Below are 17,066 nucleotides of genomic sequence, written 5' to 3'. Positions count from 1 at the left end.
GGGTGTTTCTTGGACAGATTTGTCTTTCACTAATTAAAGCTTTGCTTGTAAATGTGTTTGATATGTCATGCGAGGGCATTTTAATTTGAACAAACATAAACAGTGAGACATCACTCTGTGATTTATCACATCAACTTAACAGCCACTGTTCATAGTGTATGGTCCGAAAGTCTGTGAATCTATGTACAAACTGTTACACTGTTCACTGACTGTCTATGCAAATAACTTTGTATACCCTGTCTTTGCCTTCCTGCATATCAGCTTGTTTCTTTGTTTTTTATTGTTCTATTTAAATAATGACTCAATTTATAGCCAACAGGAAAACTTGATGCATAATTCACAATGCGGAAGAATGTTGTGTCAACAGTAGTAGCCTTAGCTTCTACTTGTATTTGTAAGTGTTCAGTTCTAACACCAAAAGCTGACAGAGACAAACATTGTAAGCTTTAACTCAATAAGAACAAGGCTTTGGGCACCAGTCCATCATTATTGATTGAGTGCCCCAAAGGTGATCATTTTCAACTGAGTAATCTATCTTGCGCTCGGGCCCGCCATTAAGAATTTATAGGATAGACCTTTGCATGGGCCGCCTCGGCCTGCTTGCGCTCAGGACTTTCACAGGTCTTATAGATTTAAGTACAGAATGCAGGGGCGTATCACACGTCTCTTACTATTATTATTTTTTTGCCATGGGACTGTGTTGCATATTTTATTATTTAATTCAGGACAGAACAACTGAAACATTTATGTATTCAGCATAAGGATTATCATATGGTTGTAGGGTCTTTTTACCAACTGCTTATTTTGATACATCTTCCTCTCACACAGTTTACACCAGTGTAAAACTAGCAATGCCACACTGCCACCCTCAGGCAGAAAATACCATACATGAACACATCTCTGTGCTGATGCTGCCTTTCCGTGTTTTTTTTAATAGGTTTACAGTATGTGTTCAAAAGAGGGGTGCCATTTCTAAAACAAACTACTGAACCAGCATCAGTACAAGCTGTAGCTGAGTTATTGTAGGCCTAAATGAATGTCCTGCCATTGAGAAATCAGCACCAACCGATAAAGTTAATCTTTTCAACTGCTAGACAGGCAGACTTGGACCAATGACACTGAATGATGATGACGGCACTGGATGTAGTTAAGCACATTAATCTTTGTTGCTTTTGATCAATAATAATATTGAAGTAATTCATCTTCTTCAAATATCTCTTATTGCTTATGACACCTCACATCCCACTGAATTGGTACATTGATAATAATATGATGACTGTGTAATTTATTACACAGTCATCATATTATTATCCTATTAACAAGGTGTTCATTGTTATCAATTAAAACACAAACTTCCAACAAGTTACATACCAATTAATATGAAATTCACAAGCTTCACTGTTTACATAACATACAATGCATAATTTGTTAGATTGTTGCAGGGCTAAATGTTTAAATATCCTCCATCACAGTTTGTTGTGAATGGTGATGTCATCGGAGCACGTGACTTGTTGTTTTTTTTTGTCTTTGCGGCGATTTCATTGGTCGAGCGCAGAAGAGTCTGCACAGTGTGGCAGGACCACCGAAGCCATTTTATTATTATAACAGCAAAGGTGCAGGTGCATCAAAATATATTTTTTATAGTCACAGTTGTCATTTTAGAACTCAAGTTACCATGGGACAGTGTGGAATTACGTCATCCAAAACCGTCTTGGTTTTTCTCAATCTCATATTTTGGGTAAGAAAACGATGGATGTTTGAACAATGTGCAGCATCCCAGTGAGGCCAGGGATGGGAAGCATTAGCAAGCTAGCAAACTGCGCCAGAGATGCGATACACTTTGGCGATAGACTAGCTGCTTTTTGAGCCAGGATATCCACGAAACAGTATCTCTTTAGCATTCACTGTGAGAAGCACTAGTTGGAGAAACAATAATGTGACGGTAGCTAGCTACAATGTGTCGCTGCCTCCCACAAGTTGTAGCTATGACGTATGCAGCAGCTGCCAGGTCCTGTAACGGCTGCTGAGTTAACCTGCAGTGTCATCTGAACCATTGATTGTATCATGTGACCAACAGAGTTGGATTAAGATATACGTAAATATTGAAAACGGAAATGATAAACAACAAAGCTCTAAAAGCTTAATCTTAAAAAAGACCGTGTCATCCGCAGGATGGCTAAACAATGTGGAGATAATAAGTGCCCAGTTCACATTTCACCAGTCTCTCAAATGTGTTGCCTATCTGTCTTTGCTATTCCTCAGATGGAGCTAAATACATATTTTTTTATGTATGAAATAATGTGTGTGTGTGCACGTTTTATTATATTTCATATATATTCTATTCTAAAGTTCACAATCTCTTGCCTTATCTCCTGCCACACTTCTGTCTCTGCCTTACATTAAAAAGGGGTTTATTGACATGACCATAGTTAAAAACGCAGGCTGTAGTAAGTTTACAATTCAAATAAATGTGAGGAGGAAAAAGACAAAAAATGCTTTTTAAAATCCTACACTATACACCATGACAGTATGAACAGTAATATCTAATATCAGTCTGGAGTTTCTGCTGTCCTGATGTCAATGGGACCATCGTGGAGCCAGGATAAACGGTCAGGATTTTGTTTTGGGCCTTCGTAGTGAGGGAGTAGCGAGCCTGTTGGCTGTAGCAGAGCATAGTGGACGGGCTGGGGGTGTATAGTTTGACCATGTCCTGAATATAGGATGGGCCTGAGCCATTCACTGCTTGATAAGTACCAGTGTCTTAAATAAGATTCGAGCAGTGAACAACATACACCATAATAATTCACCCAACTGAATTACTGTACTGCATAGTGTGATTAAAGAAAAAAAGTTCAAAATTTTGCTGTACAATTAATTGTCTCAGAAATAATTGCAATTAACAATGTAATCGTCTCTTTTGGTCAAATTTAAAAATATTTATTTATTTATTACTTTTCAAACAAATTAAAGTTTTTAATGAATTCCAGGATACGTCTTTATAATCACTGTCATGTGACCCAGATAATGTAATAACACAAGTACACAGCCTATAAAGTTAACCACCCCTTTTTATTATCATAAAACATTTTTTCTAACTGTATCCCCCCTTGTCATTTTTGTTGCTATGGACATGTATGGGGTCAATTGCCACCAACTAGCATAGCTTTAGCTCAACAGTCTGACCATATACTTATATAATTACAATTTGGCATATCTAAACAAAATCAACAATGACCATAAAGTCATTGTTATGTGAGACCCATAGAAGAATAACATGATATAATAATAATATAAAATTCTGACAATTCCAAAGGACATTCTCTCACTGTCGCTGTCTCTCTGACTTCTGTTTCTCCGTTTCTCTCTGCAGGCTGCAGCTGGAATTTTATGTTACATTGGAGCTTATGTGTTTATCACATATGACGACTATGACCACTTCTTTGAAGATGTGTACACATTGATTCCTGCTATCATAATAATAGCAGTTGGGACTCTTCTCTTCATTATCGGCTTGATTGGCTGCTGTGCAACAATACGTGAAAGCTCCTGTGGTCTGGCAACTGTGAGTGTGGACTACTTTGACTTGCACCCTTAAAATCAACTGAATGCCGAGGAAGAACACACATGCAACGTTTCTGTTACGTACTATAGGCAGCATAGGAAGACACAAAACAACATAAGAAAAATATGAATTTAATGGCACTGAAAGCAATATAAGAAGCCAAATAATCATTTTCTTTTCTAATTCACCTTACTAATGAGCCTCTAAACATTGTGTCTTTGTTGTCATTTCAGTTTGCTGCCATTCTCATGTTGGTATTTGTAACAGAGTGTGTGGTGGTGGTGCTTGGCTACATATACAGGGCAAAGGTAAACACTGTCTCATTGGACTTCATGAGTTTCACAAGTAAAGTTAAATGAAAGTGGGTCTAAGTTTGCAGCAGTTGGTCTGATGTTCTTAAATTTGAACTTGTGCCACTATGTGTGGTAGCATATTTTGTGTGACTACTTTTACATATTTGTTCCAGGTAAAAGATAAGATGGATAGAGTTCATAGCATTTGGAGTTGACATTTTAGCAAAACATAATATTGTTGAATCCTGTTTTTGTTTCAAGACTTCCTTTGCTAGGATTAAATCATTAATTAATGAATTAATGTATCATTTCCTGTTTCAGTGTTAGCTAAGGGCCTACATTGTAAATTTGTTTTATAATAATGTGAAAAGCTGTCCCTTGGAGATAACACATACAAATTGCAGTCACTTAGCAGGGACAGTAACAGCTGCTGTGTTTTTCTTTTTAGGTAGAAAAAGAGGTGAATCACTCCATCCAGAAGGTTTACAACGAATACAACGGCACCAACACCGATGCTCCCAGCCGTGCTATTGACTATGTGCAGAGGCAGGTAAGAAGAAAAGTCTGCTGTGTCAAATCATTTTTATTTTGTCAGCTACAATTTTAATTTGAGCAGCCATTGGGTTGTAATAACTTTGCAATAACATTTGTATGCCTTTTAGTGTGTAAATAGTTTTGATGTACGCTTATTTCAGATCGTGAAACAAATTTCAAATTGTACTCTTAACTCCAGGCTCTTTATCCCACTCTATTCTCTTTCTATTATTCTGTTAGCTTCACTGCTGTGGCATTCACAACTACTCTGACTGGAGGAACACACGCTGGTTCAAAGAATCTAAGAACAACAGCGTCCCAGTCAGCTGCTGTCAGCCCGGCATCAGTAACTGTAGCGGCACTCTCACTCGACCAGCAGATCTCTACCAAGAGGTACAAACAGGAAGCTCAAGTGTAGGGCTATAACAGAAGTTATAAAAAAGGTTGTCTGACACTATTGCCTTTGCATTTGTTTTGTAAGAACATGTTGTTATAATGTCGTTCATTTTCTGTCGTAGGGTTGTGAAGCTCTTGTTGTGAAGAAGTTAAAGGAGATCATGATGTATGTCATATGGGCTGCACTCACCTTTGCATCTATACAGGTAAGGAGGACAAGGAGTCACCTGAAATAACAAGGGGAAAACAAAATATATATATATTTTTAGTGGAGGCTATCAGTGTGAGCAACCAGACAGGTTTTAAACAAATTTATATCCTAGCAATAGCATCTAAGCCACTTATTTGGAAGTGAATACAAAGGTGAACGTTAAAATAAATACAACAATGATTAGTTATTAGTTTTTACTGTGAAATAATTGGTTAGATAATAATAATAATAATTGGTTAATAAGATAAACCTATCCAATTGTTTGGCCGCTGATGCTGTGGATGTTGCTCAAACAGATTTTGTTGAAAGCAAAAAACTGTGATTCTGATCCAAATCAAGGATTGTGACAGTAATCCTAAATCTAAGAAAGGAGTACAGCTACTTTAATTAGTTCACCCTGAGGTTAATTTATTCACTACAAACAGCTGCCTCACTGCAAAAAAAAAAACATACATACAACATCTTATTCTTTGACTGTCAAATGCATGTTTGTTGGGAGCATAATTAAAGCTGTAGTCATCTCTGTCAGTGCTCTGACCTAATTGTGTCAAATGATTTTTACTGTGTTTAACAGCTCAGCATGTTTGCTGCAGACCAGGAAACCCCTGCTCCCAAAGCAGCAACTAAGACAGCATGACCAATCACTTATTATTACACTCAAACATAGTCATTATAACACAGCATGCACCCTGAATGTGTGAAAATATGCTATATTGGTTTAACATGATTTGCCTACACCATGTGATTTCCCATACTAGCATACTGGTAAAAAGGAATTCATCCACAAGTTCAGGGTGCTTGATCAGAATTTAAAAAAAAACTGATAATTTGTTCTTGCTTTCTGATTACACTCATGTTATTTTCCTGCCAAGTTTGCTGATGGGCATAAGGATTCAAATAACAGCTTTTTCTTTCGTTCCCTTGCTGTCTGCCTGCAGATGTTGGGCATGCTCTGTGCCTGCGTGGTGCTGTGCAGGAGGAGTCATGACCCAGCGTACGAGCTGCTGGTCACAACCAACAGCTATGCATGAAGGATGCAGCCAACCAACGAAACACTAAACGTCAAAACTCAAAAGGAGCGTCACCAGACATGTCCACAGTAGATTTCAGCTGTAGTTAAATAAGCTCAAGCACACCTTGCACAATTCATGATAAAGTAGTGAACACATGATGTGGTTTGGGTGGGTGGGGGCTTCAAGGGGTAACCAGTTATTTATTGACATGCTTTATTACTGTTACTTTAAATGTTCTTTTTATTCTCCTTACAAATTCTGAAATATTTACAGAAGCCAAAGTTGTATATGGCTTACTGACATTATTGATGTTGATGCAGATTTTTTTTTTCCGTTCAATTGTGGCTTGATAAAATTTTGGCTCATCCCCAGTGAGGAGGATGAGAAGTAATTTGGAGCAAATATATGTATAATTTCACAGTGTGGGAGTGTATGGAATGTATTTCCTTGTGTGCTAGTTTGCACTACAGCTGGAGCTCTGGCGATATTTCATGGTTGTAAATGAAAATGCTATGCTAAAAAGAACATGTACATTATTCCTAAGTTTGTTTGACCAGATTTTGTGAAAATGGAAAAAACTTTTTACCAGACAGAATAAATTTAGTGTTGTCTGAGTCGTTAGATTTTGTTTGTGGAGGAGCTCTGCGTTTTGTCGCTCAAAGCCATGGTTGGTAGAAAGAGTTCTTCATATTCACAATTATTAAGGTTGTGAATAATGTGCATTCTGTTTTGGTGTGGATGTTCTCTGAATCAGGCTTCATTAGTGAGTGCCAATATATACATTGTGAATGAACCGTTTAGTCTCCAGTGCTATTAGTAGGAGTATTATCAGTGTTACCTGAAGACCTGTGTATGTGTAGATTCAGTTTGTTACAGTCAGATAATTCCATTGGTTTAGTTTGTTAGTTATAAACCTGCTATAAACAATTATGACACCTTGTTTTATACATTTTTGTGAAATTGTGCACCTTTTTAATATTTTTGAGGTGTTAAGTTTACCCTTAGATATTTAGCTAGTGCTGCTGAAAAAAACATGACAACAAAAAAAGACTGGAGAACAGGCAGGTGACAAATAAACTCATACATTTCAACTTGACTGTTTAATTGTCATTTTTTTCCACATGCTTTTTAAACTGTAATGACTTGATAATTCATCACATGAAAAATATGAATATATGTATAAACAAATCAATTGATGCACCATCAAACCACAGATTTAAAAATTAATGTGTTTAACTGTGAGAAATGTAAAATGTGCATTATGTTGCATAACTAAAACAACTTTTGAACAAGCACATGCTCCACTAAAGGCTATTTTGCAAAGGCACCATTATTGCGTCCGGCGCTTAGCACCGCCCAAGACGATTGTGATTGATTTAAAGAAATGTCAATAAACCAGAGCACATTTTTCTCCCATCCCGGAATGCTATGTGATGAGTAGCCAGACTACATTATAATAATTGTGTAATTTTCAGGTTTTGCACTTGTCCAAAGTAGGCTAGCCCACCATTTTTTCACCTAAAAACGCCACTGCTAACTACATATGCATTTAATTTAATGGTAACTTATGATTTATCACATCGAGGGTAGGGTGCTGAAGTCACAATACTATACAAATAAAAATCAGTAATTTCTTTGTCTGGAGTCTGATAATCACAGCTTGTTGATAAAAAAAAGCAATGGTATTATTGTTAAGTAAAGCCTGGCTTACACTAGCACAATACTAGTTCTACTATTAGCAACTAAAACTTGTTTTTGTTTGTTCATCAAACTCACGTTGAAAACTGACCGAGCAATTCTCATTTTAAAACAGTCCATCCACATTTTCAACACCAGATGGTTTATCCTTCTTCAGTCCCATGTGACTGTACTGTACAGTATTAGAGAGCATAAGGAGCGAGTGACCCATCTGTACAACACATGAGGTAGCAGGGTTACGATATAATATCTTTGTATGACTAATTAATCAATAATAGTCCCACTCATCAGTTCAGAAATCTTTCGAGAAAGCTTTACTGTATAAATAAGCAAGAGGTTCCTGATGAAGATAACCTCAAATAACCTACTGCTACTAAAGGATCCTAGATTTTCAATTTAGATTCAGAAATTAAGTTACGAGAATAGTTTGGCCATCAGTTGGCGCTGTAAAGAGCATTCACCTGAAGCCTTAAACACGTGTGTGTTGTGTGAGTGAAGTGGTGTGACTATGTGTATGTGTTGTCTGTATTTTCTTGTTTGTGGATGAGTGTTTAGATTTTGCCCAGATAGTTTCCTGGCACCAGTCCAGTCAGCCCGTTCCTCTCCGCTGTCCACCAGCCGTCTTCTCCTTGTTCCAACACTCGGACCATGTCCCCTCGACTCACAGACAATTCATCCGCTTCCTGATCAGTCATTATGAACAAAGATGACAAATGTTAGTTACGAAATGGTGGCACTGACAAGCCATTCTCACTGAAATCTATTACCTGAATATACCTACATTATCTTATTAACATACTGTACAATCAGAGTAATGGTGCTCTGCTATTGACAAACTTGGTTTCATGTCTAGCTACGTCTTAGCATTGTAAAAAAAAAAATACTAAAGAAAGCATAGTGATCACCTGTGCAGCGTATTCATAAAGTACAGTGAAGATGTCTTCATCAGCTGAAACTGTGGCCAATGATGCTGCATGCTGGAGGCCTGGTAGGGGTGCATATCCTCTGTCTGGAGTCTCAACTGAAGACAATTGCAAAACGTTAACTTCTTTGAGAAATAAAACTTTATGTATACAATACATTGTAAAACAATGTTTCATTTTAATTTTGTGTACCTTTCTTTAGTTTATACAGTTTAATTCCCCTTTATTTGAATTGTATAAAAAATGATTCAACTGGATCAATCTGGAGCACCTTCTTTTTAAATTTTATGTTTCAAACTTAAGATTATGCAAGCACAATTTTAAATCAATATTCCAATAGAAAAGATCTATGATAGGAGCACAAGTAGGCTGAAATGTTCATTACTTCCCACATTACCATGGTTTAACAGAGATCTTATAAGTGAATGCAATACCTACACTCGCCAAAAGGTGTCAGTGCTGATTGTGAGTTTTGAAGACTTTCGTCACTGATGTTCACAGAACTTTGGAGCAGGGGATCAGAGCACCTGAGTGATTCGAGTCAAGGGAGGTATTTAAAATATACACAGAAATGTTCTGATCAACATATAACAGCTGCACATGATTCTTTCAAGAGTGTAGATTCTTTTGTTGTAGTGGTCAAAACAGAAAAAAAGGTATTCAAGACAGATAAACCAGGAGGAGACAGCATTTTGTTACTGCCACAATAGGCATATCAAAACTGGACAGTGCAACCCACCCCCCAAAAATAACAATTATATTTCCTTTACATAAATAAACACATTTGCACCATAACTTGATGCAGAATATGCACAAATTGTTGCTGGATTATTGTTTTTTACCAGAATGCAGAAAATTATGTGTTTGACTATCAAAATTTAAATTTTGCTCAAAAGTGGAGAACTCAAACCCCCCCCACAATGTTGAACCCCAAGTAACGCCCTTGACCACAACAACAATCTGGCAGTATTCATGTCTTATACCCTTAACTCTGGCAGGTTGCACAGTAACAATGCTGTCTCCTATTTACTGTAATTCCTCCTTCGATGTAAATTGTGTCAGACCTCATCATCATGTCTTCTCCTCCTGCGAAATGTGCTTGGCCATTGCTGTCCCTGAACGTCTCCCTGTTGTAGTAGCTCTCAAACAATATGGGCTCTGTGGGAGGAAAAGACAAGCTGCTCATTTGAGAAGCGAGGTCAAGTGTTGTTTTCTGCCTGTGTGTGTCCATTGAACGAGAGAGGTTAATAAAAGGTGAGTAGCACTCTAAATCCAGTTCTTTTGTCATGGCTACTTTTCTCACTTCTCTATTCAAGTTTTGTCGTTTTCTCTGAAGGGGAAAGGACAAAAGTCTAAATGTTAAGTAGCCTCTTACCTGGAGGCCTTGATCCTGTGCTTTTCATCCCTATGAAATAGTTGTTGTCCGTGGTGATGTCACACTTTTCCAGTAGCTTCCTCACCTCCTCGATAGACTGATTTTAAAACAAGAAGCAATTCCTTTGAAATCAGAATAGTACACTGTTCCCATAGTCTATAACTCAACATTCCTGTGTTTAGAGACTTTCATTTCAAGTTAGCCATGCTAAAAATAAATGAGGAAGAAACTTAGCATATAGGCCTATAAAAGGTGCTATTGCACCAAATGGGTGACAACATGTGCTGTTTGTGTTAGCTTTCAAGAAAGAGTCATATCTACATACATATCTACAGCCACACTAGACTAGTGTTGAGGCTATAGGCCTACTAATCTACATGCTAACATCTGCATACTAACATGCTCACAATGACAAAGCTAACATCCTGACATTTAGCAGGCTAATGTTTACAATGCTGACCATTTTAGTTTAGCCTTAGAGCCATTCCACTGCATGGGTAATACATACAGTAGATATGTAACTGATTGATTTAAGTTTGAAAATGTAAGCTCTTGTAATAGTGTCCTATCTACATTTCAACACTGTACATTTCTCATGATAAATTGCCACTAAAATTGCCTTTGTACATATGTTTTAAACCTGCACCTGAATTAAATCCAAGCATTTAAAGTAAGACAACTACCCAAGCTGAACCCAAAAGGTTAAGTAAGGTTTGTATACAAGTAAATCAATACAAAAGTGAGCTCACCTCATCATCTTTGACACACTGCATGGAGAAATGATTGCAGTGGTCCCAGAGAGCACACCTTAGCATGCTGATGCGATCTCCCTCCAGCTGCTGGAACACCTGAGAAACATGTACACATTACTTGTTTCTTTTCTTTCACATTGTGTCCCTCACCTTACATCTTGTCATGCTACATTACTGCACACCAGCAGTATCATCTTTTAGGAATGGCTGACGTGCCAATTGTATTGTACCTTAAAAAAAGCTTATAACCGAACTTGATTTGTATGGTATGTTACTGTGTGACTGTTGGTTTCTAGTTTCATTTTTAGCTGATTCAGCTCAAGATAAGAAGTGTATTTCCTCACTGGTCAGCAGTATGAAGTTGCAGTGAGAGGCATCATACTTACAAATAAAGGGGATGTGGTGTGAGGTCTAGTCTGTATGGTTAGAAGCTCTTGTTCTGGGTTACGACTATATTAGACAGCAGTGCATGTCATATACAACACATTTACAAACATCATATGTTTCACACAGCCTACAACCTCCTTTAACTTAGCCACAGTAATTCTGTAAAGCGTCCTTGGGTTTCACGAAAGGCGCTCTATAAATAAAAGTTATTATTTTTATATATACAGTAGGGAATATAGTCCACAGTATACCTCACAGGTGCTTTGGTGAGTTTTTTCCCAGTCCTGGCGAACACTTTCTAGCTGATCAATGTTGGTTAAGTACAGCTTCTCTATGAGAGATAAGAGTTTAATTATAGGTGGTTATAGTTAGAAATGAAACGAAGCGAACACAAATGTAATTAATAAATAAATAACTAATGTACAGTGCAAGTATTCTCTAAATAATCAGTGGTGGCTGTATTGGGAGATTTCATTAATTCAGTCAAATATAAATGTATCAATTATAGAGATGAAACATGATTCTAGGTCATACCTGATTCATTGGCAGCCTGTCTGCAGTGCTTGGCCCTAAGGCGTACCTGTGGAACACATTTTACACAGGAAGAGACCTGCGTGACCATTGTTACAAGCTCTCATCACAAACTGTTTTCATCACATCAAAAAATCATCATCATCATCATCATCATCATCATCATCATCATCATCATAAGGCCCAAAAATGTATGTAATGTACAGTATGTTGGAAAGGTTACTTTGGTACCTTTGCTCAATATACAAAAGTTTAAACAAAAGTTTTAATGTAATCAGGGGTCATTTGGGGATTTGCGTAAGATTGAATGTGCTTTAAGGATATGACAGACATGTCACACACTTGCACTCTGTTTGGGGTGCAGAGCCAAATGTCTAAATGGAAGTTTGTATTTTAATCCCTGGTCTGACATTACTTTCATAGTGAGGTAGCTCATTTAGATTTTGTACCTTTTCTGAGTTTTTGGATGTAACATTTGTCTTCTCACTCCCCTGTTCGGCGTCGTCCGCCTCCCTGCATCTCAGCTCGTAGGTCTTTTTAGACTGGGAGAGACAGAAACCACAAACCACTTAGTTCCTCAAAGGACAGGAAGTGTAATGTTTGCTGTTTATGCCAAATGATGGCCATATGCATCAAACAGTTTGATATATGGATTAAATGCAAAATGTACTAATTTAAAGGATATCAGCTGTGGCTGTTTTCCTACCTCCAGGGTCCTCTTGTACAAAGAAACCTTTTTCTTCTGAACCTTCTCCATGATGCTTTGAAACTACAAAGGGAAACAGAAGTAGAATACACTTATTTCAAGCTTGCACGTAATGTTTTTATCTACCGATGATGCCCACACTTCCTAATAACATGCTGTAGAAACTTAAAGCAAAAGAGCCAGAATTCTAACTTGATCTAAATGGAAATGCTGAGGTAACTTGTTCAGCTTCTAGTAGGCGTAATCTTTATTTATGACTGGAATGTGGTTTTGGAATCATTGTAAGGATTTTTGTGGTCCATTCATTACTTTGCCATTACTTAGCTTTGTAAATTTAAATGAGGGTTGCATACAATCTGCAACAGGTAGAGAAGAATAATCTCTATATGTCTCAAGCCATCAAAACCTCACATTATGGTTGTCAGGGCAATGAAACATTACCTCTATATCTCTATTGTGTGCAATAAGTCAGTTGTTAAGCAACACAAAAGCCCATTACCTTCTTCCTCTGTTCTTTCTGCCGCTCTCTGAATGTCTCAATCTTTTTCACCTCCTCTTTCAATATATCAGAGAGTTGGATGTGAAAGTTACCGATGGTCTCGATTTCTGCAGCCAAAACCAGCAATATAGCAAAACGAATTAATTCTACACTTCATACACAAATAACAACCGTAGCAGCAGTATTTAGTACTTTGGTTGGATTTGTCCATTACTGGATGAACTTACGTGTTTTTAATAGTTCAAAGGATGCCTTCAAGGTGCTGGAAAAACAATGCACATTAAGAATCAGATAATTCAGTGCTTTATGTGGAGTGTACAAAGAGGCGGGTGATCTCTGCTTCTAACCATCAACAGTCATCACCCAACATTTTAAAATGGATCCAAGGCTCTCGCTCAGCATCTTCTTTTTGTTGACTAATGTGTTCCTTCCTATTCCTTTCCAAGAACACACAGAAGCCTGGTTAAACATAACGGTCTGACTGACTAAGCAGCTACACCAGAGCAGAAAAAAGTAGGCCTACGGTCAATGTCACCTTACTGGCATTTTCTGAAAGAGGTTAAATTGTGGCTCATTATTTGACCCATGACATGCTAAGACAGCAATGAGATTCCATTCAGACTTTTTATTTTATCTTTGTTATTATTAAATGATGCATATAGCTCTAAAAATGTGTTTTTTGTTTACATTTCACAAAGGTATTTCCTTATGGTAGAGCCATTTTGTTTATTTTGTATTATTGCCATTTTAGAGTGTAGTCAGGCAGCTGACATGACAGAGAACAGGAAACTGATAAAACCAGATAATGACCTATTGTATACTGAGAGAGGGGTTGCTGCGTTAGGTGGTACACTCACACACACACACAACACACACACACACACACACACACACACACACACACACACAAAAAACACACACACACACACACACACACACACGGCCTGTTGTTCTTTTTTATGTGTTTCCTCTAAAAAGAATAGGCTTATGAGTCATAGGCACCACCTGACTGATGTTTTAGATTGTGTGTTGCAGTCAGCAACAGTATTTAAAACTCATCACATTGTCCTTCAACACAATAAATATGTGACCCTCTTCCAATATACCAAGTATACAGTATGTGCATGCCGTACAGTACATAATATTGACCTCACAGCCGTCGGACTGTGAATGCCAGTCTATGTATTTACCTGATCTCTGGGTGTCCTCCAGCTTTGCGAGCAATAGTCACCAGCTCCTTTCCATACTTCTCCTCTGCCAGTGCCCTGTGCAGAACAGACGAATTACACTGCAGCCCAGGATTTTTGTTTATTTAGTTGTAAAACTGAACTGTTATAAATTACTGTCCTAACAAAAGGAACACATTATGCATCACTGTATTTGGTCTTAATGTGCAGATTCCATCATTAGCACCTTTGCCCCTTGTAATTCTTTGCAGAGTAATCAAGTATAATACAGTTATTTTGTCATTTTGTGGTGAACTGGCCATTGCTGGAAAAAGCTATATTTACTTTAGATTTTTATTCATCTTATGGGGTCATGGTGTTGATCACACAACAATCACAAAAATGAGGAATTTCCCAAATCCTAATGTTTTGGTTTCAGCTACTGAAATGCAGATCGATGCTACCTCATCTTTAAAAGCTCCTCCACATCTTTGCACATTTGCCTTCCATCTCGCAACCTTTGGATCACAGCATCATACCCGGCATGACAAGTGAAATCAGACCCCTGTATTGAGAAGAAATAGAAAAAGCTTAGAGAAATACTGTAATATACTGCATTGCTCAACAACTGTTGTAACATGTCTTTAGTCAATCCTGGACTCACTATGTGGTCAAAATGCAGAACTGACACTTCAGCAAAAATTAGTTCTATGTGACATGGCAACATACTCAGTACTTCATGAAACCACCCCTTATTAGGAGTGCAGATTGACAGTTCGACACATTATGATAGCTCAATCCTCAGTGATTGAGCTATCATAATGTGTCGAACTGTCAATCTGCGACTTGTAGCACAGAGTTTGTCAGATTTATGAACTGTACAACTCCGCAGTACTGTCTTGGTTAAGAATTCAACAAATACATTTTTATTTAATAAAATGTCAAATTGTACATCTTCAATCTAAATGTTTGCTACTTTAGGACTGCAGATGACTGGTACATTCTGTATACACCAGTGACAGGAATCTCTCTTACAATTCATGACAATCTAAGTGTTGTTTTGCAGATACTTTCGATTATCTGCATACTGAATACATTACATTGTAGTTTACTTATCATGTGAATTACACATGAATAACCTTAAGATTTAAGATAAATTATTGTATGACTGTGAATATGCCAATGATCTTTCAATTATCAACAAGGACAAGCATTAGAGCACAGAAATAGACTTACCCAGAAAGCATCTTTAAACATCAAAGGTGTCATTTCAGTTGTTACTTCCTTGAACTGAACTCAGTTGTTTGCTTGCTTTCCTCAGTGGGAACTTCTTTTACTGGACTTCTCTCTAAAGTTAATGTCTCACCAACAATTTTAATAAAAATGTGTTGCAGGTCGTGGCTGAGTAAACTGTGTTTAAAACCGTGAATGGCCCAAACATCCGTGAGTCATTTTGAATGAGGAAGAGCTTCTGTCCCATGATGTCACTGACCACAGACAGCTCAGCCCATGTGTTAGGCAGCAGCTCTTTCACTATCATTTGTTGAATAAGATTGAAAGTCTAGTTTAAAGGTTTTGTAAGGGTTTGTCAAACACATCAGCAGATCATATAGGTGTCTGCTTAGATAATGTAGTCTGTGTGTCTCTGTGTGTTTATTATCTGTTAGCTGCAGGTAAACATTTTATTGGTTTGACCATTTACGGTGACAAACTCACACAGTCATACAGTGTGGTTTCAGCCACAGCTGATGTGAGAAATGCCGAGACTGACTTACCATTTGCAAGCACCTAGAGATGCAGTGTTATATAATAAATATGACACCATTGTTATAATTTTCGAATTATTATAACGATTTGCCAATATGTTAAGATAATATGAATATATTTGAATTCAATCAGTAAAGTATGTATAATAATGTAAATGCAGTGTTTACTATTTGGTTGGATTGTTTCTCTTGTTCCTTCTTTTTTTTTATCCTCTTATTCTTACTGCACCTCAATGTTGGTTGCATAAGGCAAATTGAATGATATTGTTCCAAATATGTCTGATAATAAATCTGGATAATCATGCTTTGTTCTTTTCCTTCAAAATATCTCCAAAAGCTCAAAACATTTTCATCCCACTCTTGTTTTATGCATCCCTGTGATGACCACAAGGGGGAGACACAGACCATTCTAAAGAAATATCAAACAACCCTAGTATTTAAGTATTACATGGGATCAAACCCATACAGAGTCAGTAGTTCTTAAGTCTCCAGGGGGGGGTCGGCCGGACATAAAAGCCAAAATCTCCCAATCCTGTTAAGATTAATACAAATCTGTGCCTCGGGCATCTCTCCGGGAAGACATGCGACACGTGAATGAGCACATAGAAGCTTATTATTGATTTTCAAAGTGAGGAGAAGGACAAACTGTGGTGTCTCTCACCAGTCGCTCAGTGACATGTGTGAAAATCTTTGGCTCTTTCACAAAGCTGGGGGATCATTCTGTCACACACCTAACGACACGTTAAATGCACCGTACAAATCAATACAGCCAGCTGAGAATAATGGTGCGTAGTCTTTTACAGTTTTTATTTTTATATTCATGTGCATTTTTTAATTATCAAGCTCTTTCAGCTGCAATTCTGCTTATATTGCACCAGCCAGACAGCCTGGTTTGATTTATTGATTGATTGGACAGAAGGATCTTATTTTGGGTGAATCTTCAATTTATTTGATATATTATTATATGATACAGTATATTTGTTTATATAGCTGTCCTTTGAAAAACATTTATTTCCAAAACATAAACTTGGTGACAATCATTTTTTTCAGACAATCCAATGGGGTTTTTAATGGTTTATTTAGTTCTGATGGTTTTTTTAGTCCATAAAGGGAAACATAATCAAAGAAGTCCTAAAGGAGCAAGTCTTAATCTGTATAAAGAGTATCAGAATAAGATTTAATGCCAAGTAAGTTTTTACTTACAAGTAATTTGCCTTGGTATCTTATAGGCTATGTCAGATTTTTGTGTGATAG

General features: G+C 37.3%; 2 protein-coding genes across 5 annotated transcripts; one reads left to right on the top strand and one right to left on the bottom strand.

Moving 5' to 3' along the window:
- Positions 1 to 1,544: 1,544 nt before the first annotated feature.
- On the top strand, positions 1,545 to 7,100 carry tspan3b (tetraspanin 3b). Of its 2 annotated transcripts, none has more exons than XM_039795630.1 (7): positions 1,545 to 1,738; positions 3,371 to 3,562; positions 3,796 to 3,870; positions 4,304 to 4,405; positions 4,630 to 4,782; positions 4,908 to 4,991; positions 5,571 to 5,928. In XM_039795630.1, the coding sequence occupies exons 1-7, from the start codon at positions 1,676 to 1,678 to the stop codon at positions 5,631 to 5,633; spliced, it is 732 nt and encodes a 243-aa protein (XP_039651564.1). In that variant the 5' UTR covers positions 1,545 to 1,675; the 3' UTR covers positions 5,634 to 5,928. The 2 variants fall into 2 exon arrangements, with proteins under 2 accessions (XP_039651564.1, XP_039651563.1); XM_039795629.1 differs by lacking the exon at positions 5,571 to 5,928 and adding an exon at positions 5,935 to 7,100 and having other exon boundaries at positions 1,547 to 1,738.
- LOC120556192 (proline-serine-threonine phosphatase-interacting protein 1-like) lies at positions 7,083 to 15,621 on the bottom strand. Of its 3 annotated transcripts, none has more exons than XM_039795626.1 (15): positions 15,283 to 15,598; positions 14,511 to 14,611; positions 14,071 to 14,145; positions 13,108 to 13,142; positions 12,881 to 12,987; positions 12,382 to 12,444; positions 12,125 to 12,217; positions 11,679 to 11,754; positions 11,396 to 11,475; positions 10,755 to 10,853; positions 10,006 to 10,102; positions 9,695 to 9,788; positions 9,069 to 9,157; positions 8,613 to 8,728; positions 7,083 to 8,390 (listed from the first exon to the last, which is right to left on the bottom strand). In XM_039795626.1, exons 1-15 carry the CDS (start codon positions 15,313 to 15,315, stop codon positions 8,259 to 8,261), a joined length of 1,290 nt encoding a protein of 429 aa, XP_039651560.1. In that variant the 5' UTR covers positions 15,316 to 15,598; the 3' UTR covers positions 7,083 to 8,258. The 3 variants fall into 3 exon arrangements, with proteins under 3 accessions (XP_039651560.1, XP_039651561.1, XP_039651562.1); XM_039795627.1 differs by having other exon boundaries at positions 11,679 to 11,724; positions 15,283 to 15,597; XM_039795628.1 differs by lacking the exon at positions 7,083 to 8,390 and having other exon boundaries at positions 8,640 to 8,728; positions 9,065 to 9,157; positions 15,283 to 15,621.
- Positions 15,622 to 17,066: the final 1,445 nt, after the last annotated feature.

This window comes from Perca fluviatilis, chromosome 3 (assembly GCF_010015445.1).
Source record: "Perca fluviatilis chromosome 3, GENO_Pfluv_1.0, whole genome shotgun sequence".
NCBI classification, from domain to species: domain Eukaryota; kingdom Metazoa; phylum Chordata; class Actinopteri; order Perciformes; family Percidae; genus Perca; species Perca fluviatilis.
This window is presented reverse-complemented; position numbering and strand designations above follow the sequence as displayed.

Coding starts and splice junctions, on each gene's coding strand:
- tspan3b (XM_039795629.1), top strand. CDS start 1,676: ATGGGACAGTGTGGAATTACGTCATCCAAAACCGTCTTGGTTTTTCTC. Junction 1,739..3,370: donor TTCTCAATCTCATATTTTGG/GTAAGAAAACGA, acceptor TTCTCTCTGCAG/GCTGCAGCTGGAATTTTATG. Junction 4,992..5,934: donor TCACCTTTGCATCTATACAG/GTAAGGAGGACA, acceptor GTCTGCCTGCAG/ATGTTGGGCATGCTCTGTGC.
- LOC120556192 (XM_039795626.1), bottom strand. CDS start 15,315: ATGACACCTTTGATGTTTAAAGATGCTTTCTGG. Junction 12,988..13,107: donor CTTTGAACTATTAAAAACAC/GTAAGTTCATCC, acceptor TTTTGGCTGCAG/AAATCGAGACCATCGGTAAC. Junction 11,755..12,124: donor CATCCAAAAACTCAGAAAAG/GTACAAAATCTA, acceptor ATGGTCACGCAG/GTCTCTTCCTGTGTAAAATG.